At 39.5% G+C, this 19311-nt stretch overlaps 1 protein-coding gene across 3 annotated transcripts in view; it reads right to left on the reverse strand.

The window, feature by feature from the left end:
- The window catches only part of ADGRG6 (adhesion G protein-coupled receptor G6), a 101384-nt gene that overhangs the window by 17498 nt on the left and 64575 nt on the right, over positions 1–19311 (reverse strand). For all 3 annotated transcript variants that reach the window (XM_028723567.2, XM_028723568.2, XM_077925938.1), the window contains 9 exons: positions 17774–17835; positions 16538–16745; positions 15222–15387; positions 14960–15100; positions 11428–11556; positions 10950–10995; positions 9590–9696; positions 5434–5561; positions 4142–4410 (listed from right to left, as the gene is read on the reverse strand). In XM_028723567.2, the coding sequence (XP_028579400.1) occupies positions 4142–4410; positions 5434–5561; positions 9590–9696; positions 10950–10995; positions 11428–11556; positions 14960–15100; positions 15222–15387; positions 16538–16745; positions 17774–17835 (1256 nt within the window). The remainder of the gene's footprint in view (positions 1–4141; positions 4411–5433; positions 5562–9589; positions 9697–10949; positions 10996–11427; positions 11557–14959; positions 15101–15221; positions 15388–16537; positions 16746–17773; positions 17836–19311) is intronic.

Consider the following 19311-nt stretch of genomic DNA (forward strand, 5'->3'; position numbering starts at 1 on the left):
TGTCATGGACTTTGAAGAAGCACGAACTCAGGAAACGAGCTAAGAGGAAAGCACGTTTGGCAAATCCTCACCATGATCAACTTCCACCTGGAAACCTATGTCCCCACTGTGGAAGGACGTGTGGCTCAAGAATTGGCCTCCACAGTCACTTACAGACACACCATTAAGTCCGTGTTTATGGAAGACAATCTTATTCGGCTACGAGCGATCACCAAAGAAAGACAAGTGTTAACCAAAAGGTAACTGTAGTAAAGTCGGGAAAGTTGTCAGCTGTATGTAAAATATTCAGGATATTAATATCAAAGGAATACTGAATATGCAGAAATCACTCACTACTTTGTCTGTGGGTGGCCCTGGACCCATTTCTATGGTACGCTGACAGATACCAGACCACCCAGGTTCAATATTAGAAGGAATTATAAGACCTCAGGGCTGGTTTAACCACTACATGTTATAGAAAATTATATTCAAGTGAACCTTGAGTCTCAAGTATGCAGAGTCAATGAACTGATCGCAAATGTTCCAGATGATAGCTGGATCTTTTTGGAAAGCATCTTAGTAATGGGGACAAATGACGGGGCCAATTTCAATTATGTGAAATTTGCTTTCAAATTACTGCTGTACTCATTGGCTTTATGGCCTTGTGTTGTTTTGCATTATTTTGCCCACAATGGTTGCATTCAGGCCTTTGCCACTTTTTTCAGAACCCAAAAGTTCTAGATGCAGAAAAAAGTGAACAGGCACCTTGTGTTATGAACTCCAGAGTAAGTTATCAGAATTGTCCTTTGCTAGATGGTTTAATACCCCTTCGTGGATCACTGCCTTGTCGTGGCAAAGGGGCTTGAATAACTCCAAGAAGCTGTGAGCTATGCCGTGCAGGGCCACCCAAGACGGACAGGTCATAGCCGAGAGTTTAGACTAAATGTGATCTACCTGGAGAAGGAACTGGCAAGCCACTCCAGTATTTTGCCAAGAAAACTCCATGGACATAAAAAAGGGAGAAGCTTTGAGAAGAAAGTGAGTTTCCAAGGCATGCTCTGGTTCATGGGGTCACAGAGAGTCGAAAACGACTAAGACTACTAAACAACAACAGATGGTTTAATAATGAAAATTGTATCCCCCTTGCAGTGTTTTCACAAACCTTTTTGAAATTCAGGAACAGTTTTTAAGAAGAGGCATACAAAAGCTATGTAAAATAGTTCAAATAATATGGTGTTTTTTAACATGCATAGCTAATATTTTTCAGATCTAAAGAATGTTGTCATATTTGTAGTTTATTCCTTCATGATATTGAAAGAATTTATTTTTATGGCTGCATGGGTAATTTTTCTTTATCTTCAATGATGAAAGAATTAGCACTGACCATGTTACAGATATATGGATCTTAGGTTTTGTGCTCCTTATGCCCCTAGGTTGTCAATTACAGGATACAAAAATTACTGCTTTGCACTTGGTTCATGCATAGCCCTTGCTCTCTGGGGACGACAGTCAGCTCAGAATGCCTACCTCCTTCTCCGAGTTACCGTATCAGCTTTAGATAATTCCTTCTTTTAAAGTGTTATGTTTTAATTCATTTGTTAAATACAAGAAAATGGTGGTTCACATACACACAACATTAAATACATATTAAAACAAAAGCCTATGGCGTGAATCCAAAAATCCTGCTGCGGGGGGCGGGAGCTTGGTAGCCTCCATTTCAAACCTTCCATGTCAGGCTTCTGAGACCTGTGGACTCTTTGTGGGGAACTTCAGATGTCTATGTATGTATGAATGAATGCATGTGTGTGAAATCGGTGACCTCCTTTCCATGCCTGGAAGTGGCTTCTACCTATGTAGCAGGATATTTGGATCTGGGCTTATAAGCTTTCCCCCAATAATTGCTTATATCTATTTGTGAGTACATTACTTTCTCTTTAAGCCTGAAAGAACAAGCTATTCCAACAAGCATTAAATATCCGGAACTAAGTGAAACTTCCAATGCCTTAGAATTGTATGTTGTGCAAATTAGAAAACTTCTGTGCAACCACCCCTGCTGGCCCTTAGTCAAATTCCATGTATTGGGAAAATAAATCGGAATTACATGAATAAATGTAAAAAGAACAAACGTCATCTAAAGTCAAACTGTTGTGTTTATCTGTCCTGCCCAAAGGAATTGGAGCAAACCCAAAAGTTGTGAATAATTGCATTCCCTGGAGAATGACAGGACCAATATGTATTTTATGCAATCATATTTATTCTAGCTGAACCAACAAGAATCCAATATGATCTTTAATTTTTTTGTTGTTGGTTTAATCTCAGCTGTATATCAAATGTAACTTGCCTTGAAAAGGATGAATAGAGATTCCCACTTTTATCAATGTAAAAATGTCCTACAGAATTCATCTATGGAGCTTGGAATAGGATTCCAATAAATTGAAAAAATCAGGAACTATATACATTTTTGATGTGTCAAATAGTTATATACAATCTTGATGTGCCAAAATGTACAATTCCTAGTACAGCGACAATTCATAAAGCTCTTATGCTTATTGAAATCCTAGAAATCCTACTAATTTTCACTCTAGGCTCAAAATGAGTCAGGTGAACTAGTCAGTTTTGATGTGTATCCCCCTATGATTTGACACATCACCATTCATACAATTTAGGTAGATTCTTGACATTGTGCAAATTAAAATGGTAATGGGTGACAAACTGCACATGATTAATTCACCAGCTTTTAAGCCTGGACTGAAAACAAGCAGTTTCACCGCAAAACACAAGAACTTGTGTGAATCTGCCATCAGTCACTATGTGGCATGAATGAAATATATGGTTGCTCCTGCTAAATGAAGATAAGAAGGGAGAGGCCTCATGCTTTTACTTTTACGCAAAGGTGTCACTTGGTGGCAGTGGAGACGATGGTTGAATGGAGCAGTACTGTGCAGGAGTTGCCTGCACTATTGTAGAGGAGTTCATTCATTCATTTATAACTTATCTTTCTATGTGACTACAGGACTCCAAGGCATCTGACAATAAATGAAAAGTGAATGTGTAATAATAATAAAAATACTCTTTTAAAAAGGAGGTATGGTGACTTAAAGATCTGAAGGGGAAATGAAGGGAAATGTTCCGTCCCCCCCCCCCGACCTTAGACATGCTAGCCCCTAAAGAATGCAGCATCACCTCACACAGGCAGCTGTAGGGAATCTTGATCAAAGGCCTGGGAGGAAGATGGAACGTGGTCGCCTTCCAGGCCTTAACCATTGCTGCTGCTAGTGTGGCTTGTATCCACACTAGATACTGATGGTATTGAACAGCTGCATTTTCACTGCTTCTTCCACCAAGCAACACCTCCAGCAAAGGAATGGTTACCCCATCGCTTCTGTCACTGCTCAGCATAAGCAAGCCATATTTCCACAAGAGCTGCCACTACATGGGACACGGATGGCGCTGTGGGTTAAACCACAGAGCCTAGGACTTGCCGATCAGAAGGTCGGCAGTTTGAATCCCTGTGATGGGGTGAGCTCCCATTGCTCGGTCCCTGCTCCTGCCAACCTAGCAGTTCGAAATAGGTACCGCTCCAGCGGGAAGGTAAACGGTGTTTCCGTGCGCTGCTCTGGTTCGCCAGAAGCGTCTTAGTCATGCTGGCCACCATGACCCGGAAGCTGTACGCTGGCTCCCTCGGCCAATAAAGCAAGATGAGCACCGCAACCCCAGAGTCGGCCACGACTGGACCTAATGGTCAGGCGTCCCTTCACCTTTTTACCAATAGTGGGTAAATGGAAGCAGATTCAGAGGACACCTAGAAGCAATGGATATGCCATCCTTTCACGAGAAAAACTTCTGCTTGGGATTTGGGGATTGAGGGAATAATGTACAGAGTGACAGTTACACAAAAGGAGAGAGAGGGGAATTAAGAATCTTTTAAATGCCATAACATTGTAAGCTGCATGTTGCAGCAAAAAGAAAGGAAAGAAAAAGAAAAGTGTGCATGTGTGTGTGAGAGGGGAAGGGTGGAAAGAAAAGGAAAGAAAAAACATAAGATTAGTTTTTCTGTAGACTCCTAGTAGTTCCAGTCTTGACTTGAATAGGAGCTGTAGGCAATAGAGAAATGTAATCAAACCAGATTACTTTTAAAAAAGGATGTAAAAGTATTACTTACCCCACCCAATGATGCAAAATTTGAGTATGTATCGGCGAATGTAGGTATTGAATACTTTTACTAGAGCTATATACATATGAACAGCTTCCAAGCCCATCCACGTAAAGGTCGCCAGAAGGAAATAATGCAACAGGGCAGCAATAGCGATGCAAAGGGCTTCTACATCAAATGATGCAATCCAGCCATCGAGGAGGAAGACCAGGTTGAGACAAAGCAAGGCTGTGCTTAAATTCATTAAGATTTTGGAGGGATAATCTCTTCGCAATTTTCTGGTGGTAAATAGACAGCAAATAGTAATAGAACAAAGTGTAGGTTCCAATTTATTAAGGTTAACTTTTGGTCTTCTTTGGACTTCTGAACTGCTGAGTCCATGAATGAACACACAGGTAGGTGCTCACCTGCTCATTGAATAGGCTTAAGTCAATGTTGGACTGGGTGTGGCATTGTATCATGGGGTTTGTGTTTGAGGAACCAAAAAACCTTCTGGCATAACAGAATCACAGAAGGGCACCCACAAGAGTGGTCAGTAATAAAAAATACTTTTATTTTTATTTAATATTGACTTATTTGGGCCTTGGGGAGCTGCAAAAAACCTTATGACACCACAGCAGGGAGCCCATAGCATCCAGTCAAAAACAGAATTAAACAAATTTAAATGACAAATGCTGGGACAAAAAAAATATCTCTAAGGGTCATATGTGGTCTGTGGACTGGCCACCCCTGCTAAAGCTGTTCATTACATCTACCATTTATTCTGCTGTTTTAAAGTTATTAGTGAACTGCAACTGCCATATGAAAACAACATCTCTAATTATTTATTTGTAATTAATCATGCTGGTTTCTTAGCGGCTAGCTTTTTCTTTTGTTGTTTGACTTGGATCTTATTTATCCGGGGGCGGGGGGGCGGAAACAAGATTTATGTCTGAGTGCCAAAAGTGCCTATTGTGTTACAGAAACCTGTGTTTTCATATGGTGTATACATACATTTAAGTGTTCTTAAATTCCTAACTGATTTAAAGTCTTTTCACCATCCTGCTTCTAGGCATTTATTCTGCTTTGTTTCCCTACACTGGCATAATGCCACATATATGTCTGTGTCCTGTCGTAACTTCTAATTGCTAGCACAGCAGATTTTAAGATAAGGTTAGACACCTTTTAAATTTATGGTGCATAAAGCGGCTCCAATTTATCATGTTCGCTGATCACAATCTGAATTTTAAAACTGCTCCTGACACTGAGACTACCAATTGAATTAAAAACAATTATTTGACCTGTTATGACAAAATACTTACTCAAAAGCAATGTACGTCAGAAGAGTTGCAGCTGAAAATATGGCAGAAATTCCACAACCAATGTACGTTATAAAAGTGAGGACTTTGGTGTTTTCAGTATCTATTTGTAGAGCAGTTCCTGGCAGGTCCTACACATAAGGCAAAAAGAGATATAAACTGTTGGAAATAAGTTTTTTTTTTGAGAAGCACAACTATTTTTCTCTTGCGACAAAAATGTAGGTAAATTCCAGAGAATGTTGGCTACACTGCACTTGATATATTTAGTGCATAACTGTCACACCTCTGCTTCCTTCCTACAACTCCTGAGAAGAAGAAAAAATTCAGGGGGTAAGTAGTGTAACAGCTGGAAACAACATCAATATACAAACCTCTATTGTTCATATTATGTCATTATGCAGATCTCAAGAACTATATTGTGGGAAATCCTTCCACATGCAATAACCCATTTCCTTAGAACTCCTTACATTTAGGAGCCAGGGTTTCCTCCCTTGTGAATAGTGTGAGCAGGATCACGTTTGTTTCAATGTTCAGAAAATCTGTCAAATGGCCCCTTCACACATGACAATTTCCTACATGAAGATTATCTCCACATTAATAGAGCAGGTGAGAATTATGTCACATCTATACAGATTGAGAAACCAATGTTTCCTACATATAAATAATCCTTGTACAGGAAAAATGTCATGTGTGTAAGACTGGGAATGATGCAGGTTTGCAGAAACACAGGTGAAAGATGGGGTGGAATTCATACAAAGGGAGGCTGGCTAAATGGTATGAATTGTTGTGATGTGTTCTTTTAGACTATAGCAGTTATGTGGTTGGGTCATTTGTTTGAGCATCTGTGACCATCTTGGAACAATAACTATTTCTAGATCAGGAGAGCTTGGCCATAGCAGTTCATGCACTGGCTACTTCAGGATTGGATTAGCACAATTTGCTCTATCCAGAACTTCATCCAGAAGCTGCAGTTAGCGCAGAATGCTGCAGCAAGACTGACAGTAGGAGCGAGACCGTCAGCAACACCTCTGCTTAGAGACATGCACTGGTTGCAGAGCTGCTACCAGGCCAAGTTCAAGGTGTTACTATTAGCATATAAAACCCTTAACAGCTTGGGACCAGTTTACTTGCAAGATCACCTTCCCCCATGTAAGTTCACTCTAGTGCTTTGATATGTGGATCAGGCAGTTACAGGTGCCACATAATACTTGTTCCCCATTTTTAAGAAATCATTCTTCCAGTGAGGTAACATCCATACTTTGGAACTTCCTGCCTACTGACATCAGTTCTGTGAAGGAATCTTCTTTGACTCTGATCATTAATCACACTGGTGTCCTCTGGGCCTTTCTGGCATCTTTTCTAATCTGCGGTATACACTCAAGTTTTTTAACACCTCCCAACCAATTTGGAGATATTTGGCCCTCTTGGCTTTGCCTTTCAACTTCCCTTTTACTAGTCTTCTTCTTTTGGGGAAGATTCCTCTTTTGAAATCAAATGTGACAAGTTCTACCAGGATGAAGCCAACAAAGACCAAGCATTTCATCTTCTCCCCTTAAGATTTCAGAGACATTGTGGCTTCCTGCCAGAGTTCCTTCAAGATTCTATTATCTAACTGTGTGATCCTCACCATTCTCACCTTCTGCCACAGAGGAAATGTTCCCCTTTGGCAACAGTCCTGTTTTCCTTTATTGTCTGTTTATGTTCTCAGAACGTAAATATGCCTTGTAACTTTACAATTTACCTTAACCCACAATCTAGTAACTACAATGTCACAAAGTGTTAAAACTGAAAAAGGGGCCATCTCTCTGCTTTCCTTTTCAGCAGTCCCTACTTCTCATTTCAGTAACTGTATATTAGCTCTAAAAAGCAAGAGAATAGCAGAGATTCACAGAATGTTGGAGGGGATCTTAAAAACCATGTAGTTGAACCCATTGTTTAATTGTTTTAGAGTAAGTGTTGATGACCTCTGACATTTCATGCTCCCTGCACATCCAACAAGCAGATGCAAGTGAATGTGCATCATCACTTACTGATGAAGTGTTATTTTAATCCAGAGCCTAACCAAAGGCAGTGGACTTTGTGCACAGTAATGAATGACACATATACTTGTATGTCAAAAGGTCTTTCCCATTGCCTGCCATTCTAACATCCTGTTGAAGGAGAGAGAAGGTGAATGGATTCATGTGGTGCGATGGTATATATCATTGCATCATAACTTCCATAACTTAATCATATGTGGGTGTAGACAGAGAAGCTGCATATGTTTCTGCACACAATGATCCTTGCTAAGCTGGTGCTATTATATGTAAATCCAAACGAGATCTCTGGGAGAAAAAGAACTGGCAATTTAAAATGCCAGAAAAATATTATAATTCTCCAACTGGAATACTGCCAGGATTATGACGACTTTCTCCTCACTTCGGACTCTCCCACAAAAGCACTCACAGCCGGAGAAAGGACACATTGAAATTAAGAATGCCCCCTTTCCCCACAAATATGCAAAAGTAGAACAGAAGAAGCCTGAAAAGGGAACAGAAAGGCTTGTGATATTTTTCATATTTAAATTCATGAAAGATGTGAAAAGAGCTAATATATTACTAGGCCTGCGGAAGCCCAATATTGAACCTTGTGGCTCTAATGCACCATAAATCATGTGCAGGGAAGAAAAAGACAATTCTTACACTTTGTCTCTTGGTGTTTCAAATATTTATAGCTCTTTAAAAAACCTATTTAAATCAGCTAAATCAAATCAGATGTACCTTCCTAATTTTCTTCCTAGGTAGAAGAATAACTGCGGGAAGCATGGAATATTAATATCAGCTAAAGTGAAATAATTATTGAGAAGAGGGTTTAAGAACCCTAAGAAATCTTGTTCAGTTTATGAAAATAGCCAGACTTTTTTTTAAAAAAAGAAAAGTTTAATATTTAACATGATCCCCACCCCGTTTATTTACCTCAGTTAAAGGTAGTTTGATGGGGCAAGATTTTAAAAAAAAAAAAAGTCATGAAGGGAAGCTGGACAACTTTGGCAGTAATTTAAACTTGTGACAGTCCTTGCCACAGACACCTTGATTACTTCATCCTCTATCCTTCAACACTATGTGCAACTCCCAGGATTGGCTGCTCACAACCATCTGTGAATCAGATCCTACCTGGGTCAAGAGCCCTTAAAAACTGGCTGTTGCAAGCATTCCTTTCTCTCTCAAAATTCCTCCTTATCCATTTGATCTAGATGCTATGTTACTTGTGAGGAGAACATATGTCCAAATGTAAGCAGCCACACAGGGCAGATTAGGAGTAGTCAACTTTGTTGGGCCAACGGCCAGGCGTGACAGGTGTCGTAGTTGAAAACAATGGGCTATCTCTGGATCTGTTGAACCTGAAACGTTGCTTTGTTTTTTCAACACACAGCTTTGTCTTTTCCCTTTTATTTCTCTTAAACCTTGTTCTTAATAAACTGTCTGAAAATTGCAAGATGAGTCTGTTGCATCAAGCCAATGTCCCATCTAGTCCTGCATCCTGTTCTCACAGTGGCCAAGACCTCTTTGATCCATGTTCCTCATTCAAGTCTAGGGAGAATTTGAAGAAAACAACCTTCCCTGCTTTGTGGAGGGGAAGAGGTAATGTGCTGGATGCTCTCTCATCTTCATAACTTATACTAATCACTCATAGCTTTGAGAATTTGCTCCTATCTCCAGGTCAGAGGAGGCGGCAGCAGTGGAACATGAGATACTCCTTTCCCCAGGCATTCAGTATCAACCAACCAATCCCTTGATTACAGTCAATGACCAATAAGACATTCAGAATTTCGAGTACTGCGTTCCGTATTTTGGGGAGTGAAGGTGGGGAATGTTACATAAAAATGCTCACAGGATTCAGTCTTTTTTCAAAAGCAGCTCAGTCCCCTTTCAGGACCATTATTTTTCCTCACTTTCTTAATCTCCAGTGGATATCCTGGGGAAGCATATTTCATAATTGTGGTGCCACTACGGGGAAAGAAAACACTTTGCCTCAAGTGCCTGCCTGTCTCTCAAGACCATGAGCCCAGTCTCTGGTGCTGACCTTAAAAGTCAGGGGTGGGGCAAGATCATGTTCAGGCTGGCAGCAACTGCTTCCCCCTGCAGCAGTGAACAAGCAGGAGTGGTAAACAATCACTTACCATCAGCACCCCGAAGTGTGTGAGATGATTGCATAAGCAGACAGTCTCGTTTTCATTTGATTCTGCTTGCGCAAGGCAGCCTGTAGGATTCCACCCACCTTGGCCCTCTAGATAAATCGGGAAAGACAAACAATTATATTATTTGTTATTACCAGAATAATTCCAGTTTCAATCACAACATGCACAGCATCTTACAAGGGTTGTTAAAAATACAAATAATATAAAATCGACAATAAAAGCAGATTTTTTTAAAAAAACTCACACAACAATAGTGTGTAGAACAGCAAATTAGTGCTACCACAGCAGCAAGAATTCTTCTGGCAAAGTATTGGAAGATGCAAGAACTACCTACTCTGGAAGAATGGCAGACAAAGGTGACTGACTTTATGGGACTGGCAGAGATGACTGGCAGAATCCGCGACCAGGGGAAAGAGACAGTGGAAGAGGATTGGAAGAAATTTAAAATGTATCTTAAAAACTGTTGTAAAATTGAGGAGTGTTAAGATGTCAAGGGGTAAGAAGCAGAGAAATACAGCTGTAACTAACAAATTAAAGGAAACTTAATGAAAGGGAATTAAACAGATAAATTGACTAAAGGGTTGCTAAAAAATTGTAAAATAAGGATGCAGCGAAAGGGAGGTATGGGGAAGTCGGGCGAAAGAAGGTGCATGAAATTAAGAGTATGAAATTATACATGTTTAAATGTTTTGTATGTTTTTGTTTTGTGTTGTGTTTGTTTTTTTATTATGTGTTTGGAAAATGAATAAAAATTATTATTAAAAAAAATAGAACAGCAAATTAGGAGACTCAACTTGAATAAGAAATTAATAATTAATTTACTATATAAAACCTACTAAAAGAAAAAAAGGGATTAGCAACTGCTTGACTAAAAGAGAGGTGGGCTCAGTGGATTTCCAGTGGAAGGAAACTTCATAATCGTGATACCAACGCTGAAAAATCAGTGGGATCTGCTCAAATCTGCTTATGATTGGTCCAAAAAGAAGGGCGTGATGAGTAGTTTGGCTTATCCTCTCTTCCACAAATGGCACAATTATGTGTCTATTAACTCTGTTAAAGCATAGTTTTCATTTTCTATTTTTCAACACAAAGCTTGTCATGTTTTATTTATTGATTTTTTTAGGGTCGTATAAGGACACAGATAACAACAGTATATAGTGAGCACCTGAATTTAAGGTTTTGAAAGTTTCCTCTAGGTATTATTATACCGTGGTTTTGAAGAAAAGAATGTTGCTGGAACATTGCTAATTGTATTAGAGAAATTGCAAACAGCAGGAAAAAAAATTAATTGCATTATTCTTCCAATATAATAAATGAACATTTTCCAAAATAAAAAACTTACTGTTTCTGTTCATATCCCAAAAGACACAGGTGGGTTTAGGAGCCTTCTAGATATTTACACATGTAAAATAAAAATAAAAATAGCATTAACAAACAGATGAGAACCGCAGGTTCTCCTTGAGAGTTTTTGAAATATTTGTGCAAAATGTGCAAAGCTCTTCCCCCTTTAGGGGCAAACTTAGGGATGCTTGTGCATCCATAACACAGTTGCTTAAGGACATGTACTCATTTGCTCAAACTTTACAAGTTTCCTGAAATAAATGCTAGTGTTGCCACAGCAAACACAATAGCTGTACAGAGTTGCTCTTAAAAAAGTTAAGAGAATGTTAACAGATTTAATAGACTTTATTATGGCTACCACAGCTTTGCCAGAAGAACATGTGTTTGTGAAATCCACATTTCTACTGTCCTCTAATTTCATTTGGCTATGGGTGATATTACTGATTTTTAAAAGCAAACAAATGATACAGTTCTCTCACCTGGATTTTATCCTGCTTAACTGTGTGCTTAATTGTAATCTTCACAGAATCCTGAAGATCACGGATGGTACTATTGCCAATACTGCATGCCACCACATAACTAGTTAAGTTGGTGTGAGCTTCTGCATCCTTTGGAAAATCAATTTAAATGTTTACAGCAAAAATAAAAATAAAAATTATTAGCTTGGTAATTGAGTTTGCTTTACTTTGCCAAAATACTTAAATTACCAGCATGTTAACACTTAATGTAGCTCATTATAAGAACATCCTGTTTGCAATATTAAATTTTTGCTTTTCCTCACAAAATTGTTGCTATTTCCCTTATTATTGCAACATATAGTGTAATAAGGACAGCTTGTACCATAATTTCCATAAAAAATTCTCTCTCAGTCACTTTGTTCTGAGGCTAAGCAGAGTTAATCCTCAAACAATGCTGATTATATCCAATTCTGACATAGTTAGATCACTTCCCAAACCAAGAACGCAATCGTTTTCTTATCTTATTAAAACAGTCTCCAGGGGAAAGAGGTAATCTTTATTTTTTGGCAGTAAAGATGCTTGTAACATAAAGCATTTATTCCTTCTATTAGTACATGCTACTATGCAATGAATGTCCTAGATAACAGAGATATGATTTCCCAGAAGCCCAAACCAGGTCGGGGAACAGCGGGAAGGCGCGCTGCGCCTCCCCGCTGTCCCCTGACATGGTTTGAAGGCTGGTGGCGGGGAGAAGCGCGCTATCTCATCTACATAGATGAGAGATGATGTCTAGCATAATAAAGAGAAAAGTTGCACCGTTGCCACACACAAGAACACTTTTTAAACTCAAATGTCAACTTTGGAAGTATTTTTCTCAAATGTTTGAAATCCCTCTAGAAATTTTGAGACTTCTATACAAATATTTGAAAAGCACTGTTCACATTTTCCTGTTGTTGTTCTCCTTCTTCCCTGAAGGTCCTCCTACCTTCACCAAGTAAAATAATAGCAAATATTTACCTTGCACAAATAGAATGATGACCTACTGTCCTATTCCACATGCATTACTAAGTCATAATTTAGCACCATCCAGCAGAAAGCTGGATCCCCTTTCTTGACTTCTGATGTAGCCAAAGGGAGTTAGCAACTATCCACTTCTACTATTAAACTAACTTGGGTCTCCCATTATGTCCATTAGTTTAAACTATGGTTTGTTAACAGGTCATAAACCAAGGATCAGTCCGCAATAGTTTGGGCAATCCATATGCAAAATTAGCCAGAGTTCTTTCAAGTGAGGACTAAACAGGGAACACTAGGTGGATTAAAAGTGGAAGGGGATGCATGGATCTGCTTCAGGAAGAAAGGAAAGTGTATATGATCTTGAGGCTGCTGCTGCTCATGCATGTAGTGCTAAACTATAGTTAGAGAAGGAATACCCAACCGTTTTTTGGTCTTAGGGACACATTTGAAAATCAAAGAAACTGTTGTGAGCACCAGGGGGGAAAAACCTCCAGAAAAACTGGTAATGGTCAGAACCAGCCCCAAACACACAAACCCCTCATAAAACACAAAGAAAGCAGGCTACCATACAAAACACTTCCAACCCACCACAATATGGGAAAATTAGGAGGGCAAGGAACCGTAATATGCTCAAAGGGCTGTGTCTGAGCCCAAAGACCCTAGGTATAGAGTTACTATGGTCCCTAGGAGGGCATCCAAGGGGCCATAGAAAGCATCAGATATCACTCTCTGAGGGTGAGGAGAGAAATCAGAGATTTTCTGTCAAATGTTTCCTCCCCCCCCCCCCACAACCCTGAGAGTGTGCTGGCAGAAAGCATAGATACAAAGGATACATAGCTTTCTCAGTCTCCCGACATGCCCCCAAATCAAAGAGAAAAATATACTATCCCTGAAGCGGTCATAGTTTATTTCCCTATTGTAAAATAAAGAAGAATGTAAAAGGGAGGAGGGAAGATTGCACCTGAAATTAATTATATGTTACCATGACATAACAACATTTCCCTCAACAGTTATAGGACCCTGATTTTCCTGTTCACCATAACTTTCTTTGTTGTCATTACATTATTTTTAAAATGCAGAGACTCTATAGATATTGTTGGGAATATTTAGGAAGGCATAGTGGGTCATAGTGATTTGCCAGGCTAGATTATGCTTAATATCTAGCCTCAGTGCCAATAAAAAGCACAATAAAATATTCCAACACAATGCTGCAGAGTTCTGCTGCGGATGCACTGGAGGCAAAGGTCATTTGAAATGATTTATAGGAAACAAGCTGCTCATTGAAAAACAAAGCTTCTTTCTTGAGCAGAGCTTCATTGCAATGTAAAAGACGTTTTTGCTGAGACTTTACTAAAACTCAGCAATTCTTATCTGCATTTTTAAGGCAAGAGAACCTTCCAAATAACTTATTTTAAGAACACTCTATCCCTCAAATTGCCATAGTTAAACTGAATTTAGTGGCATCAGAGGTATATTGAAAACCATATCATTATAATCCAGGACCAGTTATTATTATTTTTATTCCCAGTGGATACGTAGGGCTGGATGCAACCATATCATACTCTGAACAGACTCACTAGAATCAATAGGCATGGCCAACTTAACTCCATTCATTTCAGTGGGTCTATGTTGGATGCTCTATTTAGACATTATATCACTATATGGCATAAAGCAGATCATATCTGCTCAACTTCACATTCATTATATGGTCTCAGGCACAAAATACATGTGATCCTAATTGCATAGATAAATGCAATTTAAACATACGTGTTTTTTTTAAAGCATTTCATTTTTAGAAGTCATGCTTACAGTAGGGTTCCTGTATCTCAAAAGGTTGTTGAGCATTTTTGACAAAATTTCCAAAACAAACAAACAAAAAGCCACACAAAAAACCCTTCAAGTTTTTGAGCTTTTTTAAAGGAATCTTGCCAAAATCTAAGCTTCCGACATTGGTTACTATACGTCCGGATTTTCCTGGACATTTCAGCCATTTCCTCCAAGACACTGCAGTATTCTGGCTATGTCTGGGAAATTTCAGACGTTTGGCAACCCTAACTTTCAGTAGACATATATAAACCAATGGGATTTAAGTTACTAAACAGAGGCTGCAGGGCATTTTTTGTTTGGACCTCTGCTGGAGGGAGAGAGAAGGGGGAGGGGGACCTCCTGCAGTTGCCCAGAACCAGCTGCAGATGCAATTTACATTATTGAGAACTTACATATAACTGCAGTCACACAATTAAGATGACATTTAGTTTGTCCCGGAAAGAATCCTTGTGCTTAACAACTGTAAGCTTGGAGGGCTCTGTTCACACAACTGTGATCCCTGTTTTGTGTTTTTCAAAGTTCCCAGTCTCATAGAGTCTCCATGAATGTCAAATGAAAGCCATCCCACTTTCCATGTGTTCATATTATGCCTGATATCATCAATAATATCTCACTGGCATCACACAAAATAAACGGCAACGTGTTTCATGGTATTCTTAAATGGCTCTTTTGATTTTATGTAAATGAAGTCATTATTGTTCATGATTACCTGGAAGAGTCCATTTTTATTGAAAAAAGTAAACTGAGCTCTGGATACAGCTTCAAGTTCTTCTGGACTTAACTGGGTTAGTAAGCTTGGAGGTAAAGCAACCGAAGCCAGGGAATTATCTTGACTTTTGTCAAAACCAATCTGGAAAACAAAATTAGAGCATCTTTTCAACACTGAACAAGGTCAAGCCTGACAAGGAGACTTATCCATAACAGACCCCAAATTATAGATATATGCACGTGCTTGAATATGTGTCCTGTACCTGAAAGTCTGAAGCATTGTTTTGGGGGCCAACACTGAAAGAGGAGCCATTGAATGAAGTTGAATTCAAAGACGAAACACCAAGTGCCAAGTTCCGTGTTGAGATGCTCATGGAAGGCCCTGCAAACTGAATCTTCAGTGCTAAGGCATCAATTGTCTTTATAGCTCTAAAATCAAGCAGAACATCATCATCATTTTTAATCATTACAACAATTAGAATAAAAACACCATGACTGCCTCAAGGAAAGATTTTTGTCTTTGCAGTTCAAGCAGTTCCACTAGGAAGTAAATATTGTCCTGCCATTCATTTTTCAAAATGCCAATAAAACCCTGAAACATAGGCTATCCCAATAGCCACAACCCAGGTTCACCCTAGGGAAGTCACCTTGGGCCAGTCTCTCAACACCTGCATTTCAGATGTGGAGTGAAGAGGGTTCAAAGCTACACAGCTCCAGATTTGTACTGTTCCTTCAATGTCAGGCAAAGAAGCAATGCTGTCTCCTTATCAGCAACTTCCCTCCTTTTTAAAAACCTGGGGTGAAAGGTTTATGTGCATTCTTTAGTTTCTTGTCTTTAATTTGAGTACAATTTTATTACAAATGTTTTAATCATTTGTAATGATGCTGGAATTTATTAATAATCTAACTAGTTACACAATAAAGACTGATCAACCCCTGTGAGACATTTGGGCCCCTATGTACTACTGTTGCCCAAGTAACCTGATCATGACTGCTCTTGAAAGCAATCACCTCTCTACCTGCATTATGATTCCCATTGGGCTCCTAATTATTATTATTTATTACTTATACCCCAGCCACTCTGGGTGGCTTCCAACAGGAGATTAAAAATACATTAAGACATCAGTCATTAAAAACTTCCCTAAACAGGGATTTAGCTTTAGCTAATGAGTTATAGCAATTTAAATCAGTTTAAATGGAGCACCTTTGTGTTTGTATCTATGATCTGAGAATTTATCAATGTTAGTACAATGTCACATCACATTGTCTTTGTTATTACTTCTGTTTCTTTTAACTGCTACATTTCCAGCAAATGCTTTTTTAACATCGGAATAATGGATTTACTGTCAAGCCCATGAATTCCAATACTAGTATGTCTGAAATTTGGTTTTAGTTCTTTATTCACTTCACTTGGGAAAGTCATTTTTAAAAATCGAAATAAATGAGTACACTGAATACAGTATGTGTCCCTTGTGCACTATGAATTTATGAAAGACAAATATCCTTTGGTGGGGGGTATCTTGCAAATAAATGTTCTTATAAGCCACTCTTTTTCTGTTGTCTTTCAAGGAACACTTACTCAGAAGACGATGCTGCCAAAACACTATCAGAACTGGTCAGGATATTAGAAAATATTGTGACCACAGTAGAACCCAGGGATTCATTGATTTCTTCATCATTCACAATTTTTTTTAGCTTCTGGATGACATCATTGACTTTGTCTGAAGTCAGCTGCTGCCCTTCTCCTGTCAGATTCAGAAGCTGATTGGCTATATCAGCTGCATTATCTGAAAAGCACACACAAAACAAAATCTTAATAAAAAACAGTCCCGGGGGGGGGGGGGGGGCTCAACTGAAATGTAAAGCATTCTGTACCAGACTACAAGAGAATATAACATAAAGAAAGTGATTTGCATTGTGTATTGATCCAGATCTAGGTTGTGAATCTGGAGCTGTAGGTGATTATGTTGAAATTAAGTGTGACTAAAACCACGGGAAACATTTAACTTAAGCCACATAACTCTGTGCTGAATTATGGACCAGGCATGGGCAAACTTGGCCCTCCAGCTGTTTTGGGACTACAGTTCCCATCATCCCTGACCACTGGTCCTGTAAGCTAGAGATGTTGGGAATTGTAGTCCCAAAACAGCTGGAGGGCCAAGTTTGCCCATGCCTGACTTAGACCATGGGTGGGGAATTGGTGGCTCATGGACTGATTCAGGCCTGCAGTACCCCCATCCTCATCTCCCCTCCATGCAGGTTTTAGGGCTTGAAAATTTGTCTCAAGCCTTCTCCCACGCTTAATTGCAACATGGGGGTGGTATTGTTTTTTTGGGAGGTGGGAATTAGAGCACCTTCTGCATGAACTGTGATCACCCACTGAAAACACCTCCCCCTCACACACATAACTGATCTTGAAAGCAGACTTCCATTTATGGGGGGGAACCCACAAAACCCCCCCACAAAAAAGCCTATTTCCTGGCACAGGGGAGTATCTGTATATGTGCTAAATGTGTGTATGCATGCGTATGTCAGTGCTGTACATCTAGGTGTGCGTGTGAGTTTGTTTATGCTGTATGTGTGTGAGACAATGTGGAGTGGCCCCACCCACCACTGGCAAGCACCTCCCAGAGGTTGATCAAGAGGGAATTTGACCCTTGTTCAAGAAAGGTTCTCCCACCCCTGCCTTAGACTTTAGGAAAGCACTCATACTTCTTCAGCAAAGTACTTCAAAAAGCCAGAGAGTCTAGTAACCAAGGTCTATAATAATGCTTCAAAATTAAATTCATTATATAACGAAAACCAAAAAACTTGCCTGTGCAGTTTCTAAGGTCAGGAGCACCCCAATATGATGTGTAATTGCCTAGATTTAGAAAGCTAAAAATAAAAATAAAACAAGCATGATCATAGTAACAACATTGTTTGGAACAACAGGGTACAGAAGTTGTATTTTCTAAACTTCCAAACTTTTCATGTTGGTGACACACTTTTTAGACTTGCATCATTTTGTGACACAGTAATTCAGTTTTACTAGCGAACCGGAGGTTAAACTAACCCCTTTCCAGCCCTGGGAGGAGCGTGGGGAGCGTTTGCGTGACACACCTACACACTGCAGCCGATACACTAACGTGTCGCGACACACAGTTTGGAAAGCTCTATTCTAGCATCTTATAGTTCTGCTATTCAAAAACTGGATGTGCCCAGATCCTGTGCATCCTCACTTCGTTGCTCCTGTTTTGTATCACTTCACATACTACTTTGTGCTTCAAGGAAACGGCAATCAAGGAACATTAGCTCAATCCTTTATCTTCTGTGATTCTTTTCAGCACTTTGGGAAAACTTCAAGCAAATGATGTTCAATATGTTGCTGTTCAAAATGTTGGGCCCAGTATGGGGAATAAACCTGATGCTGATGATATTATTATTATTATTACTAAGGATTACTCTGAAACATTAGATTGGTATGAACTCAGCTCATGAAAATTAAAGGCATATTTCTGGAGCTGGGAATTGTTATATTAGCCAAGAATATAAGCTCTAATGAAATGGGTTTGTTATGCATTAATTTTAACTCCAACAGAATGGCTTTATTTATTCTACCATAGGGTAGGGAATGGTTTTCAAGATGAAGGACATACTCCCTGGTGGCAAGACTTTCAGGGGCTGCATGCCAATGGGGGTGGCGGCAAAATGGATGGGTCAGAGCTGGTACGCATACAAGCGCAGTCCAAACATATTTGCAGAACTAGGTACATGCATAAAGCACACACAAAGTTCACACGTGGACAGTACATACATATTTAAATCCATCCATACATGCTCATATATAGACGCCTCCTCACAACTGGGCTTGATATAAACAGTTCAACTTTTTTAAGCCTAAATGCTGGGGGTGGGAATATTCATGTAGACTACTGTTGGGAAGGGAACAAGTAACCCTCCCTACCCCCAGTCACACTCTTCACAAAGACCAACCCCTCTTTCCTTCCCTCCCCCCAACAGCCTTAGATTAGACCCAACAGGAGCTGTTTTAAAGTCCAATTGCCATGCAGGGAGATTATCAAAGTGTGTGTGTGTGTGTGTGTGTGTGTGTGTGTGTGTGTTAGCACATGGAAAGGAGAAATTTAACTCTTCTCTCCCCACCTGTAGTCTACATGAGTATGAATTAAGCTTGAAAATAGTCTATTATTGACTTCAAAGTATGTATTTTCAAACCTCAAACATGCATGGGGGATTTCCATTGTGGGTGGCAGGTTACAGCGCATGGGGAAGATTAATCTTCCCTCTCTGAAAATGCCTACCCGTGCTGTTTAGCCTAATTATGGAGGAGGTGAGACTGTGGGCCAGATTGGG

The sequence above is a fragment of the Podarcis muralis genome, chromosome 3 (genome assembly GCF_964188315.1).
Source record: "Podarcis muralis chromosome 3, rPodMur119.hap1.1, whole genome shotgun sequence".
Taxonomy (NCBI): domain Eukaryota; kingdom Metazoa; phylum Chordata; class Lepidosauria; order Squamata; family Lacertidae; genus Podarcis; species Podarcis muralis.